Below are 19,771 nucleotides of genomic sequence, written 5' to 3'. Positions count from 1 at the left end.
ACCCATAAAGTGAAAAACAATACAGAAAAGCAAATAACACAGAACAAACAAATAAAATTCAGCTGGGTTACATGTTCAGTCTGGGTTCAGGTGCATCTTGTAGCTTTTAAAAAGATCTCCACCTGCTGGTCACACGTGATTGCGGTATATTCTTGACCAATGGACAGCAATAGCGCACGATGAGTCACGTCATGTCTAGTCCAGTAATGTATATCCATCTATATTAATGCTGCTGCCTCGGGCCCTGTCCTTATAGTTTATCTTGCACTTCCCGCTTCTTAGCAGTAGTCCCTCTCCTTTTGTCAAGTTGTCCTGCGGGAGAGGACTTGGAGCAGGCAGCCTATAACACGGTTGTTTTCTGTATTTTGTTCTCTTCAAAATAAATCGATCACCCATTTTAAAGACGAACCGTGTCACAGCCTGATCACTCAATAACCAGCACAACGTAGAAAGGATCCGGTTACATCAGCATGTATTTGAACTTTTCTCTATTATTCAGCGCAGCTCACAGCGTTTAACAAATTCTGTAGCTTTCTGTGTACTTCTAAATCTGCTCCTTGGTTGCATCTTTTTGGGCCTGCTACTGCCTCTAGTGGCGCTGAAGTAAATAAGAAGTTCAAAAACATACTGAGAGTGAAAATACTTCCTAAAGGTGAGGATGCATCACAGATTTCAAAAGAAAATAAAAACAGGAGATAATAGGAGAACAGTGTAGGAAATAACGCCCCCTTCACTTCCGGAGTGGAATGGCCCCATTTCCAAATAAGGTATGAGACAGACAGTCCGTCCCGCCCCTTCCTGTTTGCTGCAGCGAGGTGGACATGAATTTAGCCAGTTTATTTACAGGTTTAAGTTGGTGTTTCCTATTTCATAATGTCAATATATATATATAAGTGAACGTATGATTGTGAAGACGCAGGAGTTGCCTGTAGTTTTGTTTAGGACTTCGATTTCCTGTTTGTTCAAATCGAACGGCGCCACGACCCGATCCCATGAAACCAGAACAAAGCATAAATGATAGTTACAAATGATCAGGAGTTCAGAGCAGCGGCGCTGCACATCCAATGTTTAAAACAACTGTGCAAAAGTCTTAGGTCATCTTCATATTATTATTATTTTTTTAATTCCAATCTTTTTTTTTTTTTCAAAATTTCTTCTCTTTCTTACTGTTTGTTCAATGTCACATGCTGTAAAGCACTTTGAAATGCCTTGCTGCTGAAATGTGCTTTACAAATAAAATTTGATTGATTCTTCATTAGGGTTGGTCCAGTTTAACCCGGTCGACCTTCAGAACGGCCACAGAACTGGACCGATTCATGTCACGAATGTTGCAGTTCTGGTCGACCCGATCAATTAACTGGTTCCTGACTGGTTACTAACTGGTTCCCAACAGATTCCTGACTGGTTCCTGTTTCCTGATTGGTTCCTAACTGGTTACTATGTACAAATTATGGATCTGGTCAACTGGTCTCTCAATGCAATTGATCAAATTTTCGACGAGAAGTCTGGGCACAGGAGAGCCTCTTGTCCTGCAGGGATACACCCGGCAGGATTCATCCTGGATTTATTCATAACAGGATTTCTGCTGTTTGGAGCTTGTGGATTCCTGGATTATCGACAAATTTGTGACGAACTTGGCCGAACTAGCGAACACTCAGACTATTGGTGTGGACAGAGACGAGGACTCTAAAACTCACCGAGTTGGAATCGATCTTGGAGAAATTGCTGGTTTCGTTTCAGTGGAACAACCAAACTAATTTGGATGATTGGGAACTGAGATGTATCGGAGAGACTTTAGGGAAGATTGAAATTTATAATCTTCCCAACCCAAGACGTTCTGTTTCTGAATTGGCTTTTCCTGTGTGGCCTTGGAAGGGCTGCATATTTCCAATCTCCTCGAAGATATGTAAACACAACGCTCTTCCCTCCTCACCCCCTCCTGTATCCATGGAGCTGAGCGTTCCCAAGGACATCATGCCTTGATAACATCTTATCGGACTCTGCCAGGGGCTCAGTAACGTTCCTTCGTGGCCCTTTGACGTCACCGCCTTCACTCGTGTCTTTCTTTTGCCCTTTTTTTTTGTCTGAATGTTTCAATTTGCCCTAATGTGTCCTTTCCTCTTTTTTGTTAGAAACGGTGGAGTACTGCCTATTTAACCCAGAAAAGGATTATTTTAGTTTATTAGTAATATCAGAAATTGTGGAGTACGCACTATTTAGATCAATATTATAGATATATTATATTCCAGAAATGGAATCAGAATTAGAATAACTACGAACTTGGAATCCAGAAATACTTAACAGGATCAGTCACTGCTGAGTTTATATGACTTTTAACCCAGAAAAGGATTTAGATGAGTCACTCTTTAGCTTATTTTATCAGAAACTGTAGACTTTCACCATTTAGAAATGGAATTAGATACTTGGCAACCCTGAACAGGAGCACCTAGTTTATATACTTTAGAATATTAGATTAGTTTTCTTTCCTCTTTTTTTCTTTCCTTTGGTTTATTTTGTTATTTCATTTTAACTCATGTAAAACACTTTGAATTGCCTTGTTGCTGAAAATATGCTATATAAATAAAATTACCTTACTAACTGGTTCCGTCACCTGGAACATGATCAGAGCAATATTTGGATGCAGAACGGCTGAAAAGTGAATTCTCCTGTGCTGAGTGGCATCGTCTCCTTAAAGCTGTGCGACCCTTTGACCTTTCAGAGCAGTGAGTTTGTCTCAGAGCTGCTGTGGAATTTCATAACAATGTTGGTCGGAGCAACACTTAGTAACAAGATAGCTTAATGGTGGCTCTCCTCTGGCTGCAGGAATGAAAAATAAATGCTCTAATTTGGAGAAAAGCCGCGGCTTTTCCGCCTGAGTGTTTCTGCTGCCACTTTCGGATGAAGCTAATCGAGTTCAGGAGACGTGTTTGCAGAACTGCCGCGTCCTGCTCGCCTCAAACCTGGTTGTTCAGCCATCTCATGACATTAGAAGGTCGATCCGGTCCGCTTAATATAAAACCAATGAAGTTTGCATTCTTAAGCGTTCCTTGTTCCTCACTGCCAAACTCCTGTTCCATTATATGCTGTGATGCGTCTGCCACATGTTAGAGACGGTCTGGATCTCGCTCTCTGCCTCCTCTTCTCATTTCCTCGATTCTCCATTAAATCCTTCCTGCATTTCTTTGTGTTGGCTCACCTGATCACAGGTTGAGTCTGGACAGCGACCCGACCTGCTCCCCGTTTGTTTACAGAATATTTCAGCTGTAAAGTTGGACAGTTTTATGAATGAATTCAGATTTGAAAATTAAATTCTCAAATAATTTGATTACAATTAATTAAGTCAAATATCAACACGAGTTCTGATTCCATGGCTTAATTCAGACCCAACCATTACCAACCCAACTAACTAGTTAATGACTAAACCAAAGCAGGCATCTGATTTTAACCCAAGAAGGAGAAACTAAAGTGGACGCTGATCCCTGACCACGAAGATCATCGATTTATCTTTTGTGTTAAACCAGAGATCCGTGTTAACGCAATGACAAATTTATACAAAAATAAACTTCCACTAAAAGTCCTTTAAAAGCTCGTAAAAATCCAGTTCAGGCCCTGAAACCCAAAGACTAAGTTCAGATGGAGTTGCAGTCCTTCAGCCCGTAGGGAGGAACTCTTCCTGGACGCTCAGCAGGATGAAGGAAGATGCCTTTCAAGTTAAAAGCATGAAAATAAAAGCAGATAACCCGTTAGACACCAGCCGAAGATAAAAGACTGAAAGTTTAGAACCGACCCCGTGGGCCCCAGCTGAACTTCACGTTCATCTGGACCCGACCCAGATTCAGAAGATAAGTCAAACATGTTCAAACTGAGCGGTACCGAGACGTCTGAGTCAGACCCGACCTGCAGAACTTCAGGTTTATCCCAAATGGACCTGCAGCGACGGAGATGAAAGCGGTTCTGAACTCGCTGAAGCCATCGGACCATCACATTCATCACTAATCAGTACCAGAGCGGACTGGATGCACACAGACGGTTCTGATCAGAGTCCAAACGGCTCAGAAGTTCTGGAAGCTAAATGTTCTCTTCTGATGGAAACCAACCTTTCAGAACCTCTCATCTGTTTAACTGGTTCTGCTCAACTGCAGAAATGTTCAGAGGCATTTCAGTCAGGATGAGGTCTGGACTTTGACTAGACCAGCTTCTTAGTTCATGTAATTATATTTTCAGATCATAGCATTAATAATGAATGAAATCCAAAGACCCGAACGACCAGAACCGGGTTTAGAGAGAAAAGCAGGAAGGAGCTCTGTCTCCTCGTGAATATTTGATTGTATGACTTTTATTCTGAAGAGATTAAGTCTCAATAACTTCATCCTAAGAAGTAAATCCAGTCTGACCCAAAAGAACCTTCCACTGGTTCTGACCGCAGAGATCGCCCAACTCTGTTTTATTTCCTGAAAGTCAAAAACTTGTCCTGCGGTTTTAGTGGATTTTCAGCAAAATTTTTAAAGTTTAATTTTCACTTTAGAGACCGAAGGTCCAAACGGTTCTGACCTGCAAACCACCAGAACCTTCAATCCCATGCAGCAAAAAGGGTGTACTTACTTTACAACATGTGACTTGTGTGTAATGATGGGTGCAGAAATCAGACTCCATCTCCCCCTGGTGGCCACCAGAGGAAGTTCATCAAGCCTGGAAATCAGCATTTTCTCCTGCATTCAGTTTCTTTTATTAATCAGGAACATTTTTATAAATAAATACTGCAGTGCAAGATGAGGAATGAAACAGAAACACACAACAGTCCAATCAGTAGAAAACCGGAATCAGAGCAGAAAACAGTAAAAAACAGTAAATTTAACTCAGTTTGTGGCCGATCCGTCCCTAGAAAATACATCCAGGTTTGTTTTCAGGGCAGAGCAGCAGCTTGTTCCAGCAGAGACTGAATGATAAAACTCATTCTGCCTGAAAGCTGCTTTCAGAAGGAGCTCAGCAGGATTTAACACCCGGGAGGCACAAAACGAGCCGCCACTTCCTGCTGAAGACGTTTCCTGTTCAGCGTGGATGAAGGTTGATGGTTCTACGCCCGGATGGCCAGTCTGTGGTGAAAACATGAGGAATTACTCGAGTTTCTCACGCCCTTCAACAGATCGCAGCCGTAAACACGTCAAATAAAAAACATCAGTAAAAAAAATCAGTTTATAAAAGCAAACTGGAGCTTTCAGAAAATATTTAAAAGAGCTGAAGGCAGATCGACCCGAAGCAATGCCATGTTCCCTCTTCGGCCAGCAGGGGCGCTGTTCAGGACGACAGCTTGGAGTAGCTGGGAGGAGAAAATTTACGCTTCAGGTATTTGATGATGTAGAGAGGAAGACAGCTGACAAGCGTGATGGCCGACACCTTCCAGAGGAACGGCCATGTTGTGATGAAGGACAGGTCTGAGGAAGAAGAGGGACACAAACTAATTTAACAAGAAGCTTTAAAACGTTTCCAGATTTGGTGTAAGGTTACGTTCACACTGCAGGCTGAAGCGACCCACATCTGGTTTTTTATCTGAATGCGACCTGCTCCTGATCTTTTCATGACTGATCAGATCTTCTCCAATGTGATACAGGCCAAGTGGATATGTGGTTCTGAATCCGATGCGTATCGGATCTTTTCAAATGTAACCCGTCTGTTCGGGCAGGTCGCATTCATCCAACCCGAACGTCTTTGATACTCGACAAACGTCGCTATTCTGCGTCCAGCGTGGCGGACCGCAATGAGGATCGAGTTGTTGATGTGCTGCTCCAGTCGGACTGTAAGATACGCTCCACCGTTGGCATCTGTGTTTACTTCCATAAACACTGAGCTCTTCTTTTTTTATGGCGGTTGGCTAAACGCTGCGCTTCCTCTCTACGAGTGACGTTATTGCGCCCTCTACTGTGCATGCGGGACGCTTTCAGGTCGTTTGCAGCTCACTGGAGATCACATACAAATCGCCTTTCTTTGGAAGAGTGAACGGCCACGAAGAAAATCAGATTTCACAAAAAACGTAATTGGGTCACTTCAGTCTGCAACCTGCTTCTGTCTCCTTACTGAAGGGGGCGCTGCAGATTCGTGGCATCGCCAGCAAAGAGTTTACAGCACTCGCAGCAGGAGACTGCAGCAAAGTCAGAGAAAACCCGGAAACTGAAGCCGGGTTATTGCTTCAGATTTAAATCAATGCAGAAACTTTGACCAATGAAGAGCTAACATCCCCCTGATAGACCCCGCCCACCTCCTCCCATTGGCTTTTGGCCCAAACCTGAACCCAAGAACCAGCAAGAGGGAAGTCCAGGAAAGCAAGATGGGTCACAGAAACCCAGGTTGGGTTTAACAGAAACAGCAGGAGGTGAGGAAAAGACGACAACCTACCGAGAAAAGCTCCAAACGACACTCTGCCGATGCCTGGAGCAGAAATCACACAGAAGAAGAAGAAGCAGACATTAGACAGAAGAAGAAGAAGCAGTGAGGAAGATGAAGGAGCGATGGGCGGAGCCTCTAGTTCTTTAGCATCATTAGGACCAAACCAATAGAACCTCAGAACAGCTGGAGGGAAAAGGTGAACCAAATTGTTTCCAGTTTCCTCCTCTGACTGGACCCTGACCCCTCCGTGACCTCATGTTGACCTCATAATGACCTCAGAATTTCTAGGATCCTTAAAGATCCTAGAAAAATATGTTAACAATAATCTGGGGAGATTTTACGATCTGATCCCCTTTGAAGGACATCCCGACGCTCCGGTCTAAAATTGGGAATATTCAACTTGTCGGATCGTCTTGGGCTGTCATCACAGCATGCTGAGTGCAGCCAATCAGAAAGCGAGAAGCGGAAACATGGAGAGGAACCCTAAACAACGGCGTGGCGCACCAGGAACGTCTTCCACTTCTCTGCAGTTGGCCATGTTTGTTTACTGTGACTTCATGTTTGGTCAGGAAACGTTTTGTAAGCTCTCCCGTCTGGAATCCAAATGTTGGCGAGTGAAATCCACACATTGTGGCTGCAACCGACATCAGACATACAACGGATTAGTGTGCAAAAAAGAGTTAGTGATCGGCATTTGTCTGTTTAATTCCAATAAAACCGTGTTTCCCCAATTTCATTCTTACAAACGCCTCAGTATTTAAAATATTTTTAAAAAGGTAGGATATTCTAATTATTAGTGCATACATCTATAGGTTTTCATTTTTAACGGGTAGGATATTCAGATGAAGGAAGTGATCTTCTTGTGTTTCGTTGCGTTTATAAATTGTTCCAATGCTAAGCTAACCAGAACTCCTAAGCTTCCACTTCAGTCACTCAGATAATGTTACCAATGTATGTAATATTAACAACCTGATGTAGTTTTAGTTTGTAAACATGACGGCAGCAGTTCTGGACGGGTAGCACCAACAGATAGACTTATCTATCCATCTGTGCTAAGGCAGGAAAATCTGACGAGGTAGCGCTGATGGTCAGACCACCGGAGCTCAGATATTATGGACCCCTGACCGGTTCTGCTCGGCCCATGGGACCCTGGTTTCAGGACGGCTCCCTGAATAGGCCGCTCTTTGCATCCCCCTCGGGTCAGGAACCAGAATCGGCCTAACTACCAGGTCCACGCTGGTCCGGAAAGGTTCCGTGAGCCGTACCGAAATACTCGTTGAGGAAGGCAAGCGAGGCGAGGTAGCAGCCCAGGCTGAAGAACTCGGCCAGAACCATGAGCCAGTGCCAGGTCCGGACGGTCAGCGCCACCATCAGCAGCTCCGTCAGAACCAGCGCCGTGAACGAGATGGCCACCACATGGACGAATTCAGACTCGAACAGAACCAGGGCGCCGTACATCAGGATGCCACCTGGGGGTGCCAAAGATACATGTCAGAGTTCAGGTCAAAGGTCAACAGGACTGAAATGGTTCTCATTTTAAAAAGGTCCAAACAGGATTTCACTGAAGTCGAATTTATTCATGAAAAAAAAATCAGAGAAAAAAACGTGTTGAACTGTTGAGTTCCCACTCAACCAGGATAGTTGGGGTGGGTTGGTTTAACTGGTCCAGTTGGACTGGGTGAGTCTGTGGTTTGCGGTCTCCAATGAGGGAACCAGTGGGTTTCCCAGTTTGACAGCAGAGAGCTAAATGGCGGGAATCTGGAATTTTCCAGAGTTTTTTTTCCAGCTGTTGGTTCCGGACCACTGACGGCCAATCGGACGGTAAACGGCCGAGACTCCCAACATCTCACTGGGAAACTCCCAGCAGGACCAGCGAGTGTGAAGATAAGGCGTCTGACCTTTGACCTGCGGTATCCTGATAGCGGCGCTAATTCAGCGTAATCAGCCTCTAACTGATCGCATAATTGCTGCGATATCGGCCTGATCGTGGCGCATTCCGGCCAGGCGGCCTCCGGAACACGGAGCCAAGGCGCCGCCTCCCGGCCCGGCCCAGCCAGGCCCGGCCCATTCGGGTCTTTAATTAAACCCGGCGCCGGCAGGAAGTCACGCTACGGCTTAGCAGCTATGCTCGGATCGGCTTACGGTCCAGAGAGACAGAAAGCCGAGACTCTGAGAAAAGGATCAGAACTGGGAGAGGAGGCGGAACCTCAGAGGGACCACTGACCCAGACAGAAGCAAGCTGGGAGAAGAAGCATCAGAACCGGGCCAGAACCGCTTACCTTGATAGATGCTGATCAGAACCCAGATCAGGAAGGTTTTGAAGGACAAGGAGCGACCCTGAGAACACAAACACAGTCAGAACCTCCAGCAGAACCGTGGAGTCACCAGAACCGAGCTCGGTACCTTGGTCAGATCCTTGTAGAGTTCTGGGTAGAGCAGTGCCGTCTCGGGCTTCACGTCCTGGTCCAGAACCAACGAGAAAACGGGGAACATGGTGTAGATGGTGGCGTACCTGGAACCGGAACCAGAACGGGTTTACTCCCCTGATACAGTACCATCAGAACCAGAGATATGGTACCATCAGAACCAGACCCAGCCTGGGTCTGATCACACAGAACCAGAACTGTCCTGCAGGGTTGATGCAAACGCCAAGCAGAGAATTCTGGCTTCACGCTTTTATTCTGAAAGCCTGGACCTACTGGGCCAGTCAGAACCTGCAGTTCTCATGGCAGTTGGACACCCAGTTCTGCTGGTTCTGTTGGACCTCTGGTTCTGCTGGACCTTGGGTTCTGGGCGCAGAGGGGTGCGTACCCGACCATGAGGAAACCCTGGTAGAGCGGCACAGAGGCGAAGAAGAAGACGGAGGAGAAGACGGCCTGAGGAGAAAACAAGCGGGTCAGAGGACTGTCCTGGAGAATAGATCGGGTCAGAACCGGGACAGCCGCAGAACCTGCATGGTGGAGATGATCATCCCTCGGTGCATGACGAATTGTCCGAGCGCGGCCGAGCGCTTGTAGCTGTTCCTGCCGTGGACCATCAGCAGGCGGCCGATGTGCCGGAACTGCGAAACAGAAAAGTCTGCAGCCAGCGACGCCTGCTTCCCTTCCTGCACACAACCAGAACGGGTCAGAACCAGGGCTTCTGGTTGCTCTCCAGCTGCAGGAAGTTAATGCACAGTAAACGGGATTATAATCTCAGAAGAGGAGGATTTACTTTTCCTTCAATCCCGATGCCGCAGTCTGCAGCCTGGATCATGCTCACATCGTTCCCTCCGTCTCCTGCAGCACAAACCCAAACTCCCAGCGGTTAGCATGCAGCTAAACCAGGAAGACTGTCATCTAGTGGTCACATGGAGGAACTACCAGCTCTACTGTCAGGAAGCTGCTTTATGTGGCTTAACCTGGGTGTGAGCGTTTACTGTGAAGTTTATCATTTTTATCATAGTAAATTTCTTAAAAGAATTACAATTTATTGTTGATAAATTTCAAATTACGATGTTAAACTACAGCATAAACCTGCTTCGTCAAGTGAAAACAATAAAATAATAAGTTCATCTTCTCCTGCAGCAGCAACAAAATCTGAGATCACCAGTGAAGAATAAATCCCACAGGAAGCTCCGGAGGGAAGCTGGGTCCGGTTCCGACCCGGTGAAAGCCCACCTATGGCGCAGGTTCTGTTGGCTGTGTGCTGCTGCAGCAGCCGGACGATCTGGGCCTTCTGTGTGGGCGAGCATCTACAGCAGACCACAGCTGGGCACTGGCAGGCCAGCTCCACGAACTCATGCTCATAGTAGCGCAGACACACCTGGACAGAAAGGAGAGAAGCACCCAGTTCCGGTTCTGGTTCTGACCCGGTTTCAGCTCTCCTACCTCTAGGGAGTCTCCGGAGACCACCAACGCGCAGTCATGCTTCCTCCTGAAGGCGTTGAGCTCCAGGTGCGCCTCCCCACGGCTGCACACCTGGTGAGAGCCAAACGCACAGTCAGACTGACTGACCTGCACGAAGCGGCAGTGTCATGCTGCGGGCCCGCGCACCGGCTTGAAGACGTGGACGTCCTGAGTCCGGGACACCAGGTGGGAGCTCTTGGCAATGCAGGTAGCCGTCTCCATTTTGTCTCCAGTCAGCATCCAGATCTGAGGAGAGACGGGACGGTGAGGAGCGGCCTGACCCGGAGTCCGGTCCTGGTTCCGATCCTACCTTGATGCCGGCGTTCCTCAGCAGCTCCAGCGTGGGTCGGACGTCGGCCTGCAGCTGGTCCTCCACGCCGGTCAGGCACAGCAGCTCCATCTCCCTCTCCAGACTCTCCACCACCGCCGCCACCTTCAGCGTCCGGTCCAGCAGGCTCAGCTTGGCCTGGCTGTAGCGGCTCTGCTCAGACAGGAAGTGGGCCCGGTCAGACAGGAACCAGAACTGGTGCAGGAACCAGTTCTTAGCTCAGGAAGGAGTGTCCAAAGTGCGGTCCCGGGGCCATTTGTTGCCCCAAAGAAAAGTTCCAGAACAATACAAGGTCTTGGATGCAGATGTTCGATCTCTAATCAGGGTTACTATAGATCCGTTTCTTACTGAGGAAACCGTAGCTATGACAACGTATTCGTCTGTTTATAGCCAAGCTTTTATAATCTGTAGTGTCCCTTTGATCCAGAGACAAATGCCCTGAAAATGTGAAAACTAACCCTTTGAACTGCCTTGTTGTTGAAATGTGCTATACAAATAAATTTGATTGATTGAAAACGAGGCCACATCACCAACCTTCCACTTGGCAGCAGGAGTTTTATGGAGGGATTTTTCTGCCATAATTCGAGAGCACACATTTTCAGTCTGAAAGCAGCACTTTGTGTCTTTTGTTCTTTAAAACTTATAATGTTTGTTCTCAAAACTGCTGCTCTCTTTCAAATATTCACTCTGCTCTCTCAAACTTTTCTCCTTCCGCTCAACACTTCTCTCTCCTGGGATCAAATCTCCGCTTGCAGACGCCTCTGCTCTGAATCATTTTCTGCTCTCTGGAACAGAAAAGTACCGTCGCCTGGCAACCTCTCAGCCAATAGGATGAAAGTGTTGTACTGGGTGTGTTTGTTTCCTTCTAGTGGGTGAGCCTGCGTGGCTACTATTGATTCTATCTATCCATCATATCTGTATATTACTATAAATGTATAATGATTGATATATAATCATCCATCATGGATAGATGGCTAGATATAATGTTGTGACTAAGTTGTAACACAGTTGGTTCTGTGGACCCATTTTCTTTAGTTGAGTGAACAAACTCCTTCCTAAGATCAGCAGCCGTTAGCCATCAGCGGCCGTTAGCCATCAGCGGCCGTTAGCCATCAGCGGCCGTTAGCCATCAGCGGCCGTTAGCCATCAGCGGCCCTCTGCTGGCGGATGTTTAGTGTAACATGGAGCAGAAAGCTGAGGTCACTTCTCCTGTGAGCAGCTACATGTTGCTACAATCAGTAGTAGCCACGCAGGCTCACCCACTAGAAGGAAACAAACACACCCAGTACAACACTTTCATCCTATTGGCTGAGAGGTTGCCAGGCGACGGTACTTTTCTCTTCCAGAGAGCAGAAAATGATTCTGAGCAGAGGCGTCTGCAAGCGGAGATTTGATCCCAGGAGAGAGAAGTGTTGAGCGGAAGGAGAAAAGTTTGAGAGAGCAGAGTGAATATTTGAAAGAGAGCAGCAGTTTTGAGAACAAACATTATAAGTTTTAAAGAACAAAAGACACAAAGTGCTGCTTTCAGACTGAAAATGTGTGCTCTCGAATTATTGCAGAAAAATCCCCCCGTAGAGTTTGTGCTGATGTTCCTCTGGTCTCAACTGTTTGATTTCTAAGCCACATTTCGACTTGTCAATATATTTATAAAATCAAACTTATTTTAAAAAATTCAACAGTTTAAAGTATTTCCTGAGCAAAAAAAGTGATTTAAGACATGAAAAAGGTGAATCCAGAAGGATTTTCTGTCATTTCCTGGGTTAGCTTTACCTTTGGAATATAAATGTTATTAATCTTTAGTGACCAGAAAGACAATATGGAAAAAGTAGAGCTGCACATGAATCAATAGCTGTGCAATTGGTGAGCTGCTACATTTCCCGCATTTAGTCTGCATGCTGATTGGTTGCTGGATTGGACCTTCAGAACCTGATGAAAGCCATAGAGGGGGGGTTCCTACCTCAAAGTCCTGATACTGCTCCTCAGACAGGCACTTCTTGGCCACCACCAGGGTCCTCAGGCCCTCTCTGGCCATGTTCCCACACTGACCGGAAGCAAAGGAGACGACCTTCATCACAGTCTTCTTCACAAAAACAGGATTTTCTTTTGGTCAAACAGAACCTTTGGTCTCAGGGCATAGTCTTGGAAAATTAAACTTTCGCTTATTTACTGCTTAGGATGAAAATGAAGGTTTCTGAGCAGGTCTCATCCTTATGGAACTGATAACGGAGTGAAGATATTTGTTCTTCTCTTTCCAACAGAAACTCCTTTGAATTAGGGACAGAGGTACCAATTAACCAGAGATGGGAGAAACTTGGAGAAATTCCCTACAGCAGAGAGATGGTGGGAGGCACCGTGTCGGTGGCTGATCAGATATAAAAGGAGAATTGTGTGTTAAGTTTCACTTCTTCTTCTTCCTTCTTCTCTCAGACGCTGATACTTTTATTTTCTAAATAAAATATCTAAAGACAAATGTGCATTTCTCTGAGTGATTCAGAGTATCGCTCTCTCCCAAAATGAAAAAGATTTTTCCTAAACAGCATCTTGGCAAACAAAGCTCAGTCTAAATAATGTCGGAATCCCTGATTTAACCGTCAGATGTTCAATTATTCAGCATAAATTTAGGCAATGAATTGGCAACAAATAAGGAAAAAAACTGTCAGACGGACAGGGAGGGTTGAACCGGCAACCCTCCTTCATCTTCATCATCATCATCAGTGTACTGGGGGAAGCCCTGCGACTCCACCAGTCGGGTTCTGTTAGGAACCCCGGATCCTCTGGAGAGAACCAGAGAGGTTCTGGTGGTTCTGTGCAGCGACCCGGTATGAACGCAGATATGGGTCAGTTGAACAACGCCTTATTATAACCAACAGGAATCAACAGACAAGGAGAGCCTGACGTCCCTTTATTTCTGATATGAAAACCCCAATGGAGCTGCTGATTGGTTATTGACGGGCCAATTGGGCCGGGCTGCGGCGCCGCCCGCTGATCTGACAGCAGGATGTTACAGCCGACAGCTCTGATCATGAATATGACAAACACTCATTACACCAACTGGGTCACTAATTAAATCAGAAGCTGCCTCCAGCGCTGCATGACTCAATAATGCCAATGTGATGATGATGATGATGATGAGGATGAGGAGGAGGAGGAACTACCCTCAGATGAAGCTTCAGCTGCCAAAATGACCCGTTCTACCTCAGAGTCAAATCACAAACAAATAATGATTTTAACACAAACAAACAGAAACAGCATGGTGGTGGCAGCATCATGCTGAGTCAGGAGGGCTGAAAACACGTCGGGACACGAAGTCCCAGTAAAACCAGTGGAGCCGAGACGTTAGAGGGGTGAATACTTTAGGTCCGGTTCGTACCTCCTCCTCCAGCCAGTCGTTATACTGGACGATGGTCGCCATGGCAACGTCGGCCCCCTTCATGTAGAAGGTGATTTCTCCGGTGGCCTCCTCCTGAACACATCAGAAGAGCTTCATTACTTCCTGCAGGATGAGATCAGCAGCGGCTGCGGCAGCGGCTGCGGCACGCACCCGAACGATGATGCCCATTCGCTTGCTCTCCGACGTGAACGGAAAAACCTGCAGGATGAGGAAGGACAGGATCTGTCCTGATGGCGTCCGCAGCTGCAGCGACGTCAGGTCTCTGTTGACCAGGGTCAGCCCAACGCTCTCCGTCCAGCGCACCAGCGCCACCTGCAGGACCAGAACATCTGGGTCAGACAGAGGACACCGGGTTCTGATCCAGAACCACCTGCAGGGCTACAGTTTTACCCTGGCTACCCTGGAGGGTAACAGGCCAGGAAATAAATCCCCATCAGGAGGGCATGACCTCTGACCTTCAGCCCATAAACATCCTCCAGGTGGAGGAGAAGTGCAGTCGGTCTCTTGAGTCAGGCTCCTCCCACCTGCAGGTCGGCCTGTGGCTCCCCGATCCGCTGCAGTTCGCCCATAAACCTCGGGCTGCGCTCCCAGGCCCTCAGGACCCCGAGGGCGGCCGCTGCGTTTGCCTGAGGACTTTGGGCTCAGAGCCGTTTCTGGGTTTACCGTCTACGGGTTTCTGTTTCGATAAGTTCAGCCGCTATGGCGCCAACGTGGCGGTCATGACATCATGGTGCGTCTCACCTCGTCTGGGCTGGAGGCCTGGTAGGTCCGGTTGTCGTCGCTGAAGTCCTGGTCGGCCTCCGCCGACTCCGTCTCCCCGGCGGCGGCGTGCGACTCGTAGACCGGCGTCACGTTGTGGCACAGAGCGACGGCCTTCACCGCCTCGTGGATCCGGCTGCTCACGCTCTTTCGGACCTTGGGGCCCTGCGGCGGGTTGCTCCGTGCCACCGCAGCGTTCCCGGTGCCGCCTCCGGAAGGCTGAGTCGGACCCTGAAAGGTTGAGAGAGCTTTGGATTTTGATTCAGGACCGGTTCCGACTGATCCATTTGCTAGCAATAGGATCGGTCCAAACTGAATATTCATCATAAAAAGTGATGGAAAGCTGAGCTGAAGCAGGAGAACCAGAGCCGCCAACGGGCCGAGCCCAGCAGAGTTCTGGTCTCACTAGCTGAGGGAGGAGGATGGTTCCGGCTCCAGCAGCTGCTTGGACCGGATCAGAACCACCCAGCAAGGAGAACCCGAGGGAGCGCAGGGATGAATGGAGCAGCTTTCCTGTTGGACTCCCCGCCTGACGCCGAGCGGCGGGAAGCCTTCCAGCTCCAACTTTATGGAACGAACTTTGGGAACGTTCAATCTATTGATCGATCGATCAAATTTATTTGATCATTTCATCAACAAAGCAGTTCAAAGTGCTTTACATCATAAAAACCCAAAAATAAAAGCCAAAGTCTCCAACTGAGAAACCTGAAAACGTTTCATTCCAACCCTAACCCAACATCAGAATCATCAACACATCAGATAAATTGATCAGTTATTATTAATCAAATCGATTCTAAGCAGCTGATTTCTAGTCCTGATTTAAAGGAGCTCAGTGTTTCAACTGTTTTTCAGTTTTCAGGAAGTTTGTTCCAGAACTGTGCTGCATAGAAGCTGAATGCTGCTTCTCCGTGTTTGGTTCTGGATGCAGAGCAGAACCAGAACCAGAACCAGAAGCAGGTCCAGGCGGGTACGGCGGCTCACCTGAGCGTAGGACTGGACGATGTGGCTCTGGATCTCGTCCATGGTGTCGTTGCCGTAGGCGACGGTTCCCAGGTGAAGCCGCTTGAACACCATCTCGTTCTGCGTCAGGGTTCCTGCGGGCGGAGCGAGCGGTTCGGGTCAGAGGGAAAAGGTTCTGCTTTGGGTCGGGATGCACCCTGCAGCTTTAAGGGACAGAACCGCCCTCACAACCCGCTCCCTGCCAGGTTCTGGTTCTGGTTGGTGCTCACCTGTCTTGTCTGTCAGCAGGTAGACCAGCCGGCCCAGTTCTTCAGGGATGGTGCTGGTTCTGACCACGGTGCCGGGAATGTTTTCGTCTCTGGTGATCATCCATCCGTACGCCGACTTCCCCATGTCCAGGTTGACCCGCAGGCTGCGGATCAGAACACAGGTTCACTTCCTGCCTCCGCAACCCGACCGGAGGCGGATCGGGTCAGAACCACACGCACCTGATGGGAATGATGTAGGAGAACAGGACCACGAAGCGGAAGAGGTTCCGGAACCATGGGCCCACGAAGCCCTGCAGCGCCACCATGACGATGGACAGAACCAGCTGGGCCAGGAACAGGGCTTTGGTGAGGCGGTTCAGCTCCAGGTCCAGAAGGCCCACCTGAGGGGGGTCAGAACCACAGTTAGCAGAACCAGAACCACCCTGCTGGCTAAAGCAGGTCTCCAAGGAGGGAACAAACACGTTACTCTTCCTCCGACCCAGAACCTCCAGAACCCACCACTGCAATTCATTTATTGCTGACCTGAACGGACTAAACCTGCGCTAGCTTTGTGGCTAAGCGCTAGTGCTGAGTTCAGGTGATTGGACTAGACCTGGCTCGGAAACCGTCACCTTGTTCTTGGCGTGGGACGTGTTGAGGACACTCCGAGTCTCCTTCCCCGTGTAGATCACCACTCCGATCACCGTTCCTGCCAAACACGGACACAAAGGAAGCGGCTCGGTGAAGGCAGAAGGTCCGACCCTAACCCTCTGCTGATGATGTCATCGCCCTGTGAGCAGCTGATTCATCTAAACGACCAAACCTTCATCCCTCCTCCTCCTCACCTGATGCGACCACGGCGCTCGCCCACAGCGTGTTGTCGATGCTCAGGCTCTCATGGATCTGCGGTTCCACGTCTTCCTGCGAACAACAAGCTGAAGCTCAAATGTTTTCATACACAACTAAAGTTCATAGGTCACATTTTTAGGTCCGTTCAGGTTTATGAAACTATTTGTTACAAAAAAACAAAACAAATTGCAGGAAAAACTCCTGAAAACGTTTCTACAAGTAAACTTCTAATCCGTTCAGCAGATTATAATCTGGAGCGAAGCAGCAGCATCACTAAAGATGGCCGCCTGAAAGCGACCAGGAACCCGAAGCTCCGCCCCCGGCCGTCATGATCCATGAGGAATCAGCAGGAGGAGCTGCAGGACTCGGCCTGCCAGCTCCTCCAGAACCAGAACCAGAACCGGTCCGGCAGCTTGTGTGCTGAAGGCCGCTCACCCGGGTGAAGTTTCCCTCGAAGCTGTGGATGTCCAGCTGGGGCTTCTGGGCGTAGACGAAAGCACTGATGGAGAACAGGTCCTGCAACGAGACCGGCCGCACTTTTCAGTTAACCGTCCGAAAAACTAAAACCGTGCCGTTAGCCGTCGCTAATTAGCCGCCTGTTAACGGCTAACGCACCCCGACCGCTGCCAGGCACTGAGTGCAGCTCACTGCCACCTTCAGCTTCCAGTCCGTCTCTCCGTCCAGCTGCTCCGTCCGGATGAAACAGGCTCCTTGGAGACGCAAACACCAGGCAAAACATTATGACCACTAACCCAGGCCGGACCAGAACCCTTCTGGACTCGGTCAGGCCGTGGACACTGACCCGTTTTCTCCGACGTCCTCAGGAAAATCATGTCTGCAGGAATCCTCTGGTTCTGCAAAACAATAAAATCTGTTAGCAGGCATGAAGACGAAGCAGCAGAGCTGCTGATCAGTCATTCATTGATGGAGTCTGACCCGTTCTGGTTCTGGTTGGATCCAGATTCAACATTCCCAGAGTTTTCTGCTCTGAATTGTGAGCCACAGAGTTTCTACACCTTTCATTTAAGGCAAATGTCAAAAGGACTTTTTCAGACCTTCAAGAATTTAATTGCCGTCTGCTAGAAGGTAAAATGCAGAATAAATGATTTTACTTTTTTCTTAGCAGGAACAAAACCTCTGGCTCCTGAATTTGTTCAACTTGGTGAATTTTGTCCATGATCCAGAAAGTGTGGACCGCCCTGGTTTCCAGCAGCTCCTCCTGCTTCCTGCTGGCGCGTCGCTCTGATCGGCCTGCCTGGCGCTTTCTGACCCAAATCAGCTTTTATTCAGATTTAAGAACCAAACGACCGTTTTCTCTCTTTATGATTACACAGGAGGACTTTAGCTGAGAAACTGTCCAATCTCAGTGAAATACTTGAGTCCCCCTATTCTCCACCAGCAGACGTCCATGTCGCAGGTAAGATACTGACTGCTCAGGAACAGAAAAACCCTCTTATTATTATTAATTTCACAAAGTCCAGTGATGGCCCTGCAGGCGGTTCTGACCCACTCTGCTGAGCCGTCAGCAAACACTGCAGGTATAAAACTCTATAATGGAATCACATTAATCTCCCCAGAAGAACAGATTTAGACAGGCAGTGTTACCTTTTCAACGATTATCAGGTCTCCAACTTGTATATCTGAACTTTTCACTTGGACTTTACCTGAAAAAATAAAGAAGCTTCAGAGGAACAACAAGGCGACGAAACAACAAATCAGAAAGTCGTTTTAAAGAGCGGTGGAAAAAACATCAGGTATTGATTTCTGATGCTCTAACAATGACCTCCAACAGGAAAACATTAAAGCTACACGTCTGATATTTATGCATCAGGATCAAGTAGAGACACTGAAACGTGATTTTCTGAGTCTGAACCTGCTAAACAGATCAATCTGTGTTTGTGTCGAACCTCTGACTGTCAGCTTGCTGTAGAGCTGAGAGTTCATCTCTTTGTCCCGCTGATGGCGCCGCACTTCGTCCACGGCTTCCCGCACCATCGTCACGGCCAACACGAAACCCTGAGCAGAACCGGCAGCTCCATTATTTCGGCGCCGCGTTAGTCTACTCAATAAAACATGTTGATAAAAAAATATCTGCAGCAGATGTAAAAACTGCATTTTAAACTCATCGTCCAAACTCAACATGAAACAGGAGGAAAGATGTTTTATATCTCTAAACTAAAAAACAATGGAAAATTAAAGTAAATAAAATAAAACCCGGTTTAGACAAAATTATAATTTTTTTTTTAAAAGTTACATTTTTAACATGGATAAAAATAAGATTAAAAAATTAGAGGAAAATTGTTTTCAAAATATTTCTATCATTTAAAACATAATTATACAAAATGAAGTAAAAACCAAATAAAAGCTGGATAACAAGGATGAGACGCCGACCAGAGGGGCCCAGTACGTGTACAGGTATCCGATCTTCAGCGCCGGGACGAACTGGGAGCACGAAACCACCAGGAAGTACAAGTTGAGGAAGAACTTGAACTGCTGGTACAGAACCTGGGAGACACAAACGCACAGCTTCAGGTTCTGGTTCTGTTGGACCGGCTGGGACAGAAGACTCATTTTCACTCTAGAAGCAGGTGACCTTTGACCCTCCCCAGGTCATCGCTGTCGTCTTGCCACCGTGGTGTCACGTTAACGCGCAGCAGAGCTGATCAGCTGATCAATACGTTTGATCAGGAGGATGGCGCCGCCGCCTCGTTTTTTCAGCACAAAGTTTTTCAGAGGGGAAGATTTAATGTGAAACACCAACTTCCTTCAGCGCTTTTATTTTGTGGATCAATTCAGCAAAATCCAGGTGAGTGGGACTCAGAGAAATCCTCCAGGTGCCAAGCCCCGCCCCTCCGCGAGAGCGTTGGCTAATTACTCGCCCAGTCGCCATCCAACACCACGCCACACAACGCCACGCCACACGACGCCACGCCACCCGACGACACGCCACCCGATGCCACGCCAGGCC

General features: G+C 47.8%; 1 protein-coding gene across 2 annotated transcripts in view; it reads right to left on the bottom strand.

Annotated features, from left to right (window-relative positions):
- Window positions 1-4,687: 4,687 nt before the first annotated feature.
- Window positions 4,688-19,771, bottom strand: part of atp9b (ATPase phospholipid transporting 9B) — a 22,454-nt gene continuing 7,370 nt past the window's right edge. Inside the window, exons 4-30 of one of the 2 annotated variants that reach the window (XM_007541269.2) lie at window positions 19,195-19,308; window positions 18,711-18,819; window positions 18,409-18,467; window positions 17,606-17,657; window positions 17,419-17,513; window positions 17,239-17,319; window positions 16,800-16,875; window positions 16,587-16,663; window positions 16,195-16,355; window positions 15,976-16,118; window positions 15,728-15,840; window positions 14,729-14,977; window positions 14,138-14,299; window positions 13,967-14,059; window positions 12,554-12,637; window positions 10,579-10,749; window positions 10,416-10,514; window positions 10,251-10,340; window positions 10,041-10,185; window positions 9,595-9,659; window positions 9,332-9,487; window positions 9,193-9,257; window positions 8,785-8,893; window positions 8,661-8,718; window positions 7,647-7,850; window positions 6,391-6,423; window positions 4,688-5,432 (exon numbers count right to left, since the gene is read on the bottom strand). In XM_007541269.2, coding sequence (XP_007541331.1) covers window positions 5,296-5,432; window positions 6,391-6,423; window positions 7,647-7,850; window positions 8,661-8,718; window positions 8,785-8,893; window positions 9,193-9,257; window positions 9,332-9,487; window positions 9,595-9,659; window positions 10,041-10,185; window positions 10,251-10,340; window positions 10,416-10,514; window positions 10,579-10,749; window positions 12,554-12,637; window positions 13,967-14,059; window positions 14,138-14,299; window positions 14,729-14,977; window positions 15,728-15,840; window positions 15,976-16,118; window positions 16,195-16,355; window positions 16,587-16,663; window positions 16,800-16,875; window positions 17,239-17,319; window positions 17,419-17,513; window positions 17,606-17,657; window positions 18,409-18,467; window positions 18,711-18,819; window positions 19,195-19,308 — 3,000 coding nt within the window. In that variant the 3' untranslated portion in view covers window positions 4,688-5,295. The remainder of the gene's footprint in view (window positions 5,433-6,390; window positions 6,424-7,646; window positions 7,851-8,660; window positions 8,719-8,784; window positions 8,894-9,192; window positions 9,258-9,331; window positions 9,488-9,594; window positions 9,660-10,040; window positions 10,186-10,250; window positions 10,341-10,415; window positions 10,515-10,578; window positions 10,750-12,553; window positions 12,638-13,966; window positions 14,060-14,137; window positions 14,300-14,728; window positions 14,978-15,727; window positions 15,841-15,975; window positions 16,119-16,194; window positions 16,356-16,586; window positions 16,664-16,799; window positions 16,876-17,238; window positions 17,320-17,418; window positions 17,514-17,605; window positions 17,658-18,408; window positions 18,468-18,710; window positions 18,820-19,194; window positions 19,309-19,771) is intronic. The other variant, XM_007541270.2, reaches the window with a different exon arrangement.

This window comes from Poecilia formosa, unplaced genomic scaffold (assembly GCF_000485575.1).
Source record: "Poecilia formosa unplaced genomic scaffold, Poecilia_formosa-5.1.2 Scaffold598, whole genome shotgun sequence".
Classification (NCBI taxonomy): Eukaryota; Metazoa; Chordata; class Actinopteri; order Cyprinodontiformes; family Poeciliidae; genus Poecilia; species Poecilia formosa.
The sequence above is the reverse complement of the archived record's forward strand: the minus strand, read 5'-3'. Positions and strand labels throughout refer to the sequence as shown.